Below are 12,724 nucleotides of genomic sequence, written 5' to 3'. Positions count from 1 at the left end.
ATAGGTCCATCCACACTCCTGAGCTCCTACTGAGAATTCTTGACTTCTCATATGTCACCCCTCTGCCAAATAAAATAACAAAACAGCAAAACATACTTTCTCAGATCCTTTCCCCACAGGAGGGGTTACTGTTATTATGGAGGCTATTGCAGGAAAATGTAGAACTCTTAAATCATTACAGATTTACAGTAGAAGAAAGATAAGTTATTAAAGAAAAGATAGGAATGATATAGAGAGACAAGCTCTGCAGGCAGCTTCCCAGGCAATACCTATATAGCAGTGGACCCTTCCCTTAAAAATAATCTGTTCTCAAATCGTCTAAATTTTCTTGTTTTACTTTGTGTGAGTGCTTCAGTTTCACTTAAGAATTTTTGTAAGTAAGCATCCTCTGTGAAAACCCAAATGCCAAAGGAAGATTTGTGGAACTGTTGTTAATACACACAGTGGTTGAGAGAGAAGATAAAGGGAATTGTGGAACTTTGAAGATAGGAAAAGTTCATGTCACACGCTGCATTTGCCAGAGAGAACATTTCAGAAGAGGGTGATGGAGGTCTGAGAAGGCAGTGGAAATTTGGTGGCCCAGAAGGACAGACGAGAGGTACAGAGTAGGAGAGGGGTACCAAACACAATATTTGCCAATTTTAAAATGTTGCTTAAAGGAAATACTTAGCTTCTTAATCTAGTGCTACATGTCATCTGCTGCCAAGATGAGTAACCTAAAAAGAATGTATAAGCAATATGGTAATGTTAGGAAATTCTTGGTAACCTATAGTCATTTATTATAATGTTTGTATATCAAAATATATTCCCAGTGTTTAGAGGCCACACATGCTGTTGATATGTCTGCAGCTACCTCACTTCAGGGTGAGCCAGAGTGAACTTATGACAGGTTCTCACTTCTGCACTATAGAAGCAATAATTTCAACAGTTGGCAGTTAAAATTTGACAGGTTGCTGTAAGAGCCAGGAATTGTCAGGCATCTGGAGGAAGCAAGCCACTAGAGGTATTGCAGGGATGCTGCTGCAGTACAGCTAAAATGCAGTCGTCAGAAGATTTTTATTGTCCTTTCTTATGAGAATTGTATGAAGGTGAGATACTTATCTTTGTACCTCAGATTGCTGGGTTTGATAAACTAAAAGCCAGATTATTTTAATGGCAAATAAAACACAATTACATTAGTACATGTATTACCTGTTTATAGACTTTATTTATGACATTTATATTGTATAATGTCATCTAAAACACTATTTTATTTATTTTTAGGTTACGTTTAGCAAGAATGAATGAAGAGATGCGGGAATCAGAAGGACTTTATGGACAGCCAGGTCAATATTCTACTAATAACCATACTGAAATGCAGTATAAGAAATGCATTCAGGAATTTATCAGTTTACAACTGGAAGATTCATAGTTCTTTAGCAAACTAATGTGATACTATAGAGTTTTTATAACCCACTTGTAAATTGTGAGTTGTTAGCTTTGTACTGTACTTAACTGAATCCTTGGGTGGCTAATCCCGGGCCTTTAAAAATTCGTAACTCTTCCTATGACAGTACACATTGACTTGCTCTATTTCACTCTGGCTGCTGACTTCTTTATTTGCTGTACGGATGTCTTCCATATACATTCCAGTGAAGTGAATGGAATGGTAAAAATATTCTTTATATACTTACAGCAGCAAAATAGTTGTTTTCTTTTTGGAATTCTTTTTAGCTGTCAAGTGAATATAACAAAATTGTTTTCTTTTCGTTATTCAGGGAATTTCTATAAATTACGTTCAGGGAAAAAAAAAAATCACCATGTGTCTGGCATATAAAAAGCCAGTATGGAAAATACCAAGAAAAAGTTTACTGATGAGTTTTGTACTACAATCTAAAAATGAGTTGAAGATTTAAAATGAAAATTCACCAGGTGGAGAAGTCCATGATGTGAGTGGAGCTAGTTTGAAAGGCTGAGGGCAAAGGTCTCATTTTATCTAAAGCTAAAGCTTTGCCTCCAGGCAGTTGTACATTATCTCTTAGATAAGCGGAAGTATTTAGAACAATACTTTTTGCACCTGATGGCAAAGTAGATTTATTCTACTTGAGAAATTTCAATTCATGATCACCTCAAGTTTCATTTTGAGTAATTTTTACCTTTGAATCAAGATGTCAAGGAAGAAATATCAGATTCTTCTCTTTGAAGACCACGTTGATTAGACGTTCTTCACAAAGAAGAGAGTAATTATTGGTTTTCTTGTTTCATGAATTTGAGTATATGAATTACTCATCTGTCTGTTTTAAATTTATATACACATTAGTAAAAAATTTCATGAATTCGTGACTAAAATACTTGAGAATATTCAGTTTGCAATGAGTAGGTTTGGTTTTTTAAAAATGAATATTGATACATTATTTTTAAAGTGACCTGGTAATATCATCTCTTCTTCCTGTTTAAATACATTTTGAAATTTCTGTACTTCAGCCATTTATTTTAATGAGATTAATATATAGTTAATGTGAGGCCGTTCTTTCCTCAGAGGACCGTATTTACTACTGCTTATTTTTGGCCTAATTTAATGTGGAACAAGTAAGAACGTTAAGAATAGAGGCACTTCAGCTAGATATTTCTAATCTAGGGTGTCCCACTTGAATCCTATGGATCATACAATAGTAGGCGGCTCATGATGTTCCGAGATGGAAGAGTGCTGATGAAGGGTGAAGCTCTAGCGTTCATTCTGGATTTCACCCATTTGTTTCAAACTTGAATGTTAGATTTTAAATAGGTTATAATTTTATAACAGATATTCTTAACTGATAGTATTACTAGGCCGTTTTTGAGGCCTTTGTGTTTAAGCACTTTAAAATAAAAATTGTTTAAAGAATATGATCTGATATTTGTGAGAGAAGAGTGAACCTCAAGATTTTAAGTTAAACAATTATTTTCCCCCTGACATTTTTAACTTCAGTGTTTGGTTAGCTGCTCTTTCCTTACGGTGTCTGCTGACGAAGTTCACCCAGCTGATTAGCCAGGTGGTCAGTGGTCGACTCTTCTCTGGAGTTGGGAAGCTTGAAAGGAGAGGGCCTCTAAGTTCTTGCCACTTCTAGTTCCACCCAAATTGCTTGGGTGTCTGCCACCATCATTTAGGAGCATTCAAATGTCTTTTTCACTGTCATTTTTGAGTTTATATATACATAAACTTAAAATGTATAGAAAAGATTTTTCCAATTTATTTTAATGCAAACTTGAAAAAAAAAGCCTCATTTTAAAACAAGCTGTCTTACCATTCTCACATTTTAGTTTAGAGGTTAAAAAATAGACCAGAATTCTGGAAATAGTATATCAGAATAAAATTGAGATATTTCTGATTTATTTGAGGATCATCTTGAGAAGGGTTAGATTTTTAACTCATTCAGAGGGCCTAATATTTAAAGCAGGATGATTTTATGCTTAGACAGGGGACATGGTGAAATGGCATAGCAATTGCTCTTCGGTTTCTGTTCTTTTCCTTTATGAGACAGGTATGTTTGGCTCAGGCAGCGGCTGTTTGTTTTTCCTCTGCTTATCACTGTACATTTTTCTATCAAATGCTTTGGTTGCTTGTTTTATTGGGATCCTTTTTTGGTTTTCTTAGCAATAGAATGAAAACCTCAGAACTCTGGGTAAATTAAATGCAGGTATTTTTAATCTTTTGATAATGAAGAGCTCTTATCCTTTAAAAGATTCAGATGTAATCTTTGGCAATCACTGATTTATTTCTAGGAAACCCCACTTGTGAACTTTCTATCTGTACAACCCTAGGGACCTGGGACTCCCTGTTTCTTGCGTGGGGTGATGTGAGAGCACACGTTTTCTTCAAAAGAAGGTGTGTCTCTCTTTGGCAGTCCCTGTAGCCCTTAGGAGACATGGGTGGGTGAGGGAAACAGCACACTCTTCTCTCAGTTATTGGAAACCGGTTTGGTGGTTCCCACAGTCTCTGGCTCTGTGACTCTTCTTGATCGTTGGCAGGCTCTCAGCCAGTTGAGAATCATCACTGCTTTAGGGACCCGCTACTGGTTATGTGAGTATGTAGCAAGCACAAGTTGGGAATCGCTGATCTAAGTAATTATGAAAGTAAGCTGTTACCCACCCAGAAGGGGTAAGGTCGTGCATAGGATGACCTGGGGGTGGGTCTCACGTGCTGCCGTCCTTGTGAGGTGAGGGGAGTACATTTCAAGAGCAAAATTAGCAAACTCTTGAATCATCATAACTGCTGTTGTGGTAGATATTCTGAATACCAAAAATTAAAAATGAATTTAAACTGTCAGTGGAAACACAGCAGTCTGTATTTTAAAAACTTAGAGCTGTCCAGGCACATAGAAAAGTTAACTGTCTGAGGGGAAATAGAATGTGGTTAAGTTTAAAGAATATGCTTAGTATTATAAATGTTGAGTGATGAGTTGTTTACCATTTATAATAAACTGTTAAATGTATTTCTGGGAACATTCCATGGCAGCATATTCTGGGTTGTTGTTTATGTGTTCCAATGTAGACAAATTATATTTGCCTTGGGAAAAATTCTAAGTAATCAAAATTATATTTAAATATTAAAAAATCACATTGAAGTTCAATTTGTGTTAGCTGTATTAAATATCTTGGTCACTATTGTTCTTGTAACATTTGCTTTTGACAACACATTTTGAGATCTAAGAAAGGTAGTACATTAACAGTGCATTAATTAATGTTTTGTTAGAAACTAAATGTTAACAAAAAGTTTTGTGTGTATGTGAAGGTGGCAACTTCCTTTTGTATTATATCAACGCTTTTAAAATGTATTCAGTCAGTGAAACCAATGATTATTATAGCACCAACACTTTCATTCAAGGAAGCATTTGAGTCTTATAATTTGTTTTGCATGGTACAATGGTTCTACTAAAATATACTTGTGTAATAGGTACTAGATGATTTAAAAACAAAAACGGAGAAACCATTTAAAAAGTCCCATAGCTTGTTATACAAAATATGCATTGCTAATAGTAGAAGCCATATATTGCCATTGTACTGTTGTAATACTTAACAGTGCTCATCTGGTGCTACCTGTAGACTATTTGGTATTAACGTCTGCTAGACCCTTCTTCCTATTTCTTCTTGAATGTATAATGTGTGCCTTTTAAGTTACTTCTAGTGTTGAATGGTAAAATCTTTGTGGTATTTTTGTATTATACTCTGCACTTTACACTTTCTTGGAAAGGAAAATTCCAGACTATCCAGTTTAAATAGTCTTTTAAAAATATTTATAATGTTTACAATAAATATTTTACATATTTTAATTCAACATCTACAAATTAGAAAAATATTTTATATGGTTTGTTGCTATTTAATGTTGCTCTCTTTATTTATTTTCTATCTTTTAGAATGGTTAAAATGAGAATAGCAATGTTTGTCTTTTGATGTGGAAGTGAACTTTTACAAAACCATGGGTATAATTGGATTGTCTTACCAGCTGTTCCAACGTATCAACCTTTTATTTTAGTCATGTCAATATGAGTTAGATGTTACTCTCAGCCACCTGTTAATAATCTCTTCTTACTGTTTTTTTCTTTTTAAAGTAGACTGATGAGGTTTAATTGATTGATTCAGGTTGGGAATAAATTTCCAGGGCTAAATGAAAACTATATAGAGATGTTAATAGTTGCTTTTTACCTAGACTAAATACAAAAAGTGACTAAAAAGTATTAGATTTTTTGTCCTTTTTTTTCTTTTTTTGAGGCGGAGTCTCGCTCTGTTGCCCAGGCTGGAGTGCAGTGGCGCGATCTTGGCTCACTGCAAGCTCTGCCTCCCGGGTTCACACCATTCTCCTGCCTCAGCCTCCCGAGTAGCTGGGACTACAGGCGCCCGCCACCATGCCCGGCTAATTTTTTTGTATTTTTAATAGAGAAGGGGTTTCACCGTGTTAGCCAGGATGGTCTCCATCTCCTGACCTCATGATCCGCCCATCTCAGCCTCTCAAAGTGCTGGGATTACAGGCGTGAGCCACCCAGCCGGGCCAAAAGTATTAACATTTTTTTTAATTCAAAATCTTGGCTTATGCTGTTAGACCTTTTTACTAGATCTTTACTCCTATCCTCAACTTTTTTCTAATTCTGTAGCTTTTGGTATGACATCTCATGCCTCAAAAATCTCACTTTTTAAAAACTGACAAAACTTACTGCACTATTAACAACATCTGTAGCAATGAGTGTGTTATAAGGTGGATGCAAGGTATCTTATAGGAGATAATTTAAAAATGTTACAATAATAATCAAAAACAGTATTTTATGGTTGAAATCTTGAGAACAGAATTATGCCAAGCATTTGTATAAGGCTAATGTTTAGCAGGAAGCATTCATGATCAACGATTTATCTTGAAAATAAGATTCCTTTGTCTGAGGGATTGATTTGTGTGTGTGTGTATATTTAGTTTCTCATGACAAGAAAAGTGGTATTCAGTCAGCTATAATATCAGTATCTGTAATCTATTTCTCGGTAAACATATTTGTACATATACACGTTTATTTTTCTAATTTAACAGATGTCCTTGGTATTTATTTGCATTTTGTCATAGCATTCTTGCTCATATGACCTGCAGTAAAACAAAAACAAACCCAACTTTTAAATGCCAAACTGATTTTAAAGCCATTTAAAAAAAATTTTTTTTTTATTTTTTATTGAAACAGAGTCTCGCTCTGTTGCCCAGGCTGGAGTGCAGTGGTGCGATCTCAGCTCACTGCAACCTCCACCTCCCGGGTTCAAGCGATTCTCCTGCCTCAGCCTCCCGAGTAGCTGGGATTACAGGCGCTCACCACCACGCCTGGCTACTTTTTGTATTTTTAGTAGAGACGGGGTTTCATCATGTTGGCCGGGTGGTCTCAAACTCCTGACCTCAGGTGATCTGCCCGCCTCAGCCTCCCAAAGTGCTGGGGTTACAGGCATGAGCCACCACGCCTGGCCTTAAAGCCATTTTCTAGGATTTTGTTAATTTTTGTAGAGATGTAGTCTCGCTATGTTACCCAGACTGGTCTTGAACTCCTGGCCTCAACCAATTCTCCCCCCAACTCCCCCACCCAGCTTCCCAAAGTGTTGGGGTTATAGGCGTGAGGCACTGCACCCAGCTAGATTTTTATTTTATGAGTTTAGTAAGCAGTGGATTAGGTGCATTAGTTTTAATTACGCATTAAAGTTTGAGTAAAAAATTGCTTTTTAAAATTGCTTTTACTTAAAAGATAGTATTATTTTTCCCTATCTGATTATCTGTTTGTCCTGATTATCAGTTTGTCTTGTTAATAACTTGCATCCATCCAAAACATTAGTATTTGGTTTTAGTCATTTCTTTTGGCCTTTATCAAGGGAAATATTTATTTAAAGAAGGTCTCATTTACTCCACCTCATTTAGAATGACTTTTCCCCCCCTCATGTGTTAATAAACGTATTTCTTTACATTGCTTTAAAACACTTGCATCTTTGCTCTTTTCTAACTCTGAGCTTTCTTCTGTGGCTGCATCTGAGGTGCTTTTTTCAGGTATAGTTTTTTTTTTCTTTCATTACATAATTTTTCAGCATTTATTTTTAGTTGCCTTTTCTTCCAAAAATGCTCATGTGAACAAAATTTTAATGTAATGAATTATAAAATAGTACTAGTAATAAATATGAATGTTGTTTGATTAATACTTGTGTAAATGTTTAAAGTGTCTTTATTTTATTTCATGCAGGTGATGAAACTTATCAGGACATATTTCGTGATTTTTCCCAAATGGCATCCAATAATCCAGAGAAACTAAATCGTTTCCAGCAAGATTCACAGAAATTCTGAATTTTTTTAAAAAGGGGAAAATATGAAATCTGGTGACCCCTAATGTATACAGCTAAAAATTCACAATTTTTTTTACTGCTTTAATTCTACTTAATTTTGGTAGATATTGAATGGCTTGGAAAAGAGGTACCCATTCATATATTTATAAATTAAAACATAGTTATCTAGTAGTAGGAGAGGAACCTAGTTTAGGACCTCTTTTATTTAAAAAGCCTATTTAAAGGGCTATTTCTGTAGACAAAAGTTCAGTCTAGATTTAGGCCATCTCTAGGTTACAAGATGATAGGAGGTTAGACAAAAATGATTCTTTTGCCAATGGGTGGTAGCATTGATTTTTTTCCTCCATGCATCTTGCCCAGGATCATTCAGTGAAGTATGTCTTCATCAAGTGGGAGCCAACTGTCCTGCCTGCCTCAAGAATATGTTTTTTTCTTTAGCTTCCCTGAGGATTTTTGGTGGTTCAGAAATAGGTGTGTGTGTTGATGTGTTTTTGGTAACCTAGCTTTCATACACATAATATATGATTTATTAGAACTAGAGAATGTGTTTTCCCCATTTGTTCATAAATGTGGTCGGTTATACTTCTTAGATGACAGGTTATTGTCCAGTACTTTAATGTATGTATGTATAATGGCTGTACAGGTAGACCATAATTCAGTCCTTTAGATTTATTTTATGCAGCAAAAAGCAGCTCTTTTTTTTTTTTTTAATCACAAAAAAAACCCCAGTTCAAAATGTGTAGTTCTTCATTGTTGGGTTGATTCCCCAAAACCTTGACAGATGTATCGATGGAATAAAAGTGTGTTTTAAAGGTTACTTGAATGTCGCAAAATTATGCTTTCATCAAAACTTTAAAGGAAAAATCAATTTATAAAATCATGTAGGCCATTTTTATATTTGAAATTTGTCCTTTTAAAGATACAGTTTTGCTGTTGCTCCTAGTGAAAGAAAAATCTCTGTACAAAGGAGAAAAAGAACCCCACTTATTCTTAGTTAATACTAAAATATATAGCAATAAATTGCTGTTTATTTTTTCTACATCTATTTTGTGTACTTGTACACAGTGTACATTCTTTTAAATTATATCGTGTATATAGCTTTAGTATTCGGTTACATGATTCACAGACCCCTGAATTCCAAACTATTATGGATAAACATATTACCATTTATATGCTACAAATTAGTCTGATTCCATCTTTGAAAATGTCTTACAAGTATAAAATAATTAATTTGCTTTTTTTTTTCCCCCCCCGAGATGGCGTCTTGCTGTGTCACCCAGGCTGGAGTGCAGTGGCACAATCTCAGCTCACTGCAGCCTCCTCCTCTTGGGTTCAAGCAGTTCTCCTGCCTCAGCCTCCCGAGTAGCTGGGACTACAGGCACCCGCCACCATTCCCAGCTAATTTTTGTATTTTTAGTAAAGACGGGTTTCACCATTTTGGCCAGGTTGGTCTCGAACTCCTGACCTCAGGTGATCAGCCTGCTTCAGCCTCCCAGAGTGCTGGGATTACAGGCGTGAGCCACCGCACCCAGCCTAATTTGCCTTTTGATTCCTTTCCATTGTTGTCAACAATTAAGTCTATTCTTCTTTTAGAAATTATATGTAAATGATATTATTGATACTCTTTCTAAATAAGAGGTTTTAAAATATATAAAAACTTTATGATCCAATTATAGATAAATTTTCTAACATTTCCCAGTCACTGGAGTTTTATAAGTTGATTAAACATCAAATCAGAATCTAGCCAAGCAGGAATTATATTGAAGTAAGTTCACATTACAGAAAAGGTTCCATAATTTGGCCAAACTGCATGCATGTAATGCTTATTTAGTAATGGTCACTATATGTTAGATAAGGATAAAAATATATTTGTGAATTATTTCTGAGGAAATGCTAACTTCCACAGCATTGTATTTAATTATAACAATAACAGGAACATCAAATCTTTATCTTTGCTGTTTCACCTCAAAGTCATAGATCATCTGGCTTTTTAGGCACCTTCACTAAAGGCAAAAATCTGATTTGTAGTTTTTATTAGCATGTACCTTGAAATTATTTGACCAAGAAGCTCAAAGAAAAGAAGTACGTTAAAGAAAAAGAGAAAACCTCACTTTTCCTTTATAGTGTCCCTTCCTGTTTTAATTCCTAAAGATCCTGACCTTTATCTGAGGAAGTCTAGGTAGTTTTCCTTTTGGATCTGGCCATTGGTGCGTGTTTCATTCAGATCACCTCTGGACTCTCTGTGGTTGTGAAGGCAATTCCTTATGAGACTCTTGCCTCCTGTGGCTTACGTGATGAATTGTTAATATGGCAGTAATTAGTATCTACTTAAATTTAGTGGTCAGAAATGTATTTGAAGTGCCTTAAAGATGATTATGGTTCAGAATATCTTCAGAGAAAGCAAAATCTTTAATATTGCAGGGAGCCTAGCAATACAAATACACATTTCTGTGGCTTGATTTCTTGAATATGCTGAGACCCAATTTGGACTACATTTGGCAGAAATGATGGAGTAAACAGCAAGGCTTTAAATTAAATTAATAGTTACAAGGTAGGTTGGCTCTTAGGTGAATTTAGCCATGTCAACTAATAGCTTTTATATGGTATGTAACAAATCTGAATTATGTTATGCTGTGAATTATTCAGTGCATTATAAGAAATCATAGTTTAAACAATGTTAATCATGCTTTTGGGCTTCATTAGTCAATGTGATTGGCCTTTTATTTTCTTTCCATAACTTACCTGCTATTATTAGTTTCTTATTCCTTATTATTAATCTGTTAGCTCATTATCATTAGCTTACTAACTTGAAAGTTACATTAATATCAAAATAAGAATAGCAGCACTATGAAGAGTTAATAAAATGCAATTTCATGTTAGAGCTAGAATAAAAGTAATTGAGCAGTCATTTGCAAATGCTTCATTATAACATTTATGTGCTTAAGATTTCTAAGGTTTTAAAAAGTTACCTTTAATACAATCCTTAGAAACTCAGAGATTTCCTGATATTCATTAGATTATGGTGTTTGCCTAATTTATACCGGTTTTCACTGTATATTTTAATGAACTTTGATTGGTTACTTTTCCAGACATACAGATTTAATTTGGAATATGAACTTTGGTTCTTCATGAGTGCATTTTGAAAAAGAAAAAAAATACACATTCAGAATCTGGCCAATTTAAGTTTGTATTTTAAAAATATTTTATGCATGTTAAGTATGGTCGCAGTAAATGAAATTGTGTTTAAGACTAAATTTACTACTGTTTTGAACACACATTCCCAGATCATTCTTATATTGTCAGATAACACTTGTGTATAATATCACTTTGGACCATGGACATGAGCTGGAAAAATGATGTATTTTTGTAGATTGTATGTCCAGAATGACTTTAGAACCGCATGATACGGTGGAAGGAGCACTGGACTAGTCGTCACTACCCTTTTTGGATTCAGGGCTCCTCACAATTAAAATGAGTGTAATGAAACAAGGTGAAAATATAGAAGCATCCCTTTGTATACTGTTTTGCTACTTACAGTGTACTTGGCATTGCTTTATCTCACTGGATTCTCATGGTAGGATTTCTGAGATCTTAATCTAAGAGCTCCAAAGTTGTCTACTTTTTTGATCCTAGGGTGCTCCTTTTGTTTTACAGAGCAGGGTCACTTGATTTGCTAGCTGGTGGCAGAATTGGCACCATTACCCAGGTCTGACTGACCACCAGTCAGAGGCACGTTATTTGTATCATGAAATGATTTGAAATCATTGTAAAGCAGCGAAGTCTGATAATGAATGCCAGCTTTCCTTGTGCTTTGATAACAAAGACTCCAAATATTCTGGAGAACCTGGATAAAAGTTTGAAGGGCTAGATTGGGATTTGAAGACAAAATTGTAGGAAATCTTACATTTTTGCAATAACAAACATTAATGAAAGCAAAACATTATAAAAGTAATTTTAATTCACCACATACTTATCAATTTCTTGATGCTTCCAAATGACATCTACAGATATGGTTTTGTGGACATCTTTTTCTGTTTACATAGATTTATCCACTTAAAATGTGATAATGTGGAGACAAAGCAAGATTTGATTACATAAACTTTTCTCTGCATTGGTCTTTTCACTATCTTATTTGCTAACTTTTCTTATTTTTCTTCAACCTCCCCACCCTCCATTTTTTGGATATTAAACAGGGAAAGCTTGCTACATTATAAAGATTGTTGGCACCATTTATTTTACACAAAGGCTAAAGGTTAACTTTTGGAAATGATGCGCTACTTTTATATATGTGTTTACTCATGCTTTGTGATATTTCTGGATCATTCCAGTCATAAAGACTTATTACATGTACTATTTTCTTGCTACCTGTGAAAAGGTATATTTTAAAGAATGTATAACCAACAGTCCATTTACTTTTTATTAGTATGTAGAGGATTTGTATCTAATTCATGAATGTAGCTTTACAATAGTTTGTCATTGTAAATGGAGCAAAGTACATTATCTTTATTCTAAAATGTACATTATGTAAGAATTGTAAATATACTTAAGTACTTTGTATGCCAAAAAATTACAATAAGTCAATAAAAATCTCACCTCTGGCTTAGTTCTTTCATGGTGATTTACATTTTCTTGTGAAATACACTGTGAACATATCTGTCAACAGCAGTTATTTTTAAGGTACTGTTATTTTTAAGGTGTTTCTTCCCAGCCCTTTCAAATCCACATTCATCCTATTTGCTGATTACTTCAATCAAGAAATCCATTTGGATCTTTTAAGTATATAATTCTCTTTGTTTACAGAGCTGTTATAGCCCCTAATTCATTGGCAAAAAGATAAAAGGTTTTTTTTGGGGGGTGGGGGGAGGGGCTTGCTCTAAGTTTTTTCCATTATGATTGACATTAATGTTCCTAATCTATG

At 34.7% G+C, this 12,724-nt stretch overlaps 1 protein-coding gene across 12 annotated transcripts in view; it reads left to right on the top strand.

Moving 5' to 3' along the window:
- ACAP2 (ArfGAP with coiled-coil, ankyrin repeat and PH domains 2) overlaps positions 1-12,409 on the top strand; it is a 172,935-nt gene extending 160,526 nt beyond the window's left edge. For 8 of the 12 annotated variants that reach the window (XM_034957933.3, XM_008959793.5, XM_008959792.5 and 5 more), the window contains 2 exons: positions 1,264-1,325; positions 7,707-12,409. In XM_034957933.3, coding sequence (XP_034813824.1) covers positions 1,264-1,325; positions 7,707-7,807 — 163 coding nt within the window. In that variant the 3' untranslated portion in view covers positions 7,808-12,409. Of the gene's footprint in view, positions 1-1,263; positions 7,517-7,706 lie in introns of all 12 variants that reach the window. The other 4 variants (XR_010111487.1, XR_010111485.1, XR_010111486.1 and 1 more) reach the window with 1 other exon arrangement.
- Positions 12,410-12,724: the final 315 nt, after the last annotated feature.

This window comes from Pan paniscus, chromosome 2, assembly GCF_029289425.2.
Source record: "Pan paniscus chromosome 2, NHGRI_mPanPan1-v2.0_pri, whole genome shotgun sequence".
NCBI classification, from domain to species: domain Eukaryota; kingdom Metazoa; phylum Chordata; class Mammalia; order Primates; family Hominidae; genus Pan; species Pan paniscus.
The sequence above is the reverse complement of the archived record's forward strand: the minus strand, read 5'-3'. Positions and strand labels throughout refer to the sequence as shown.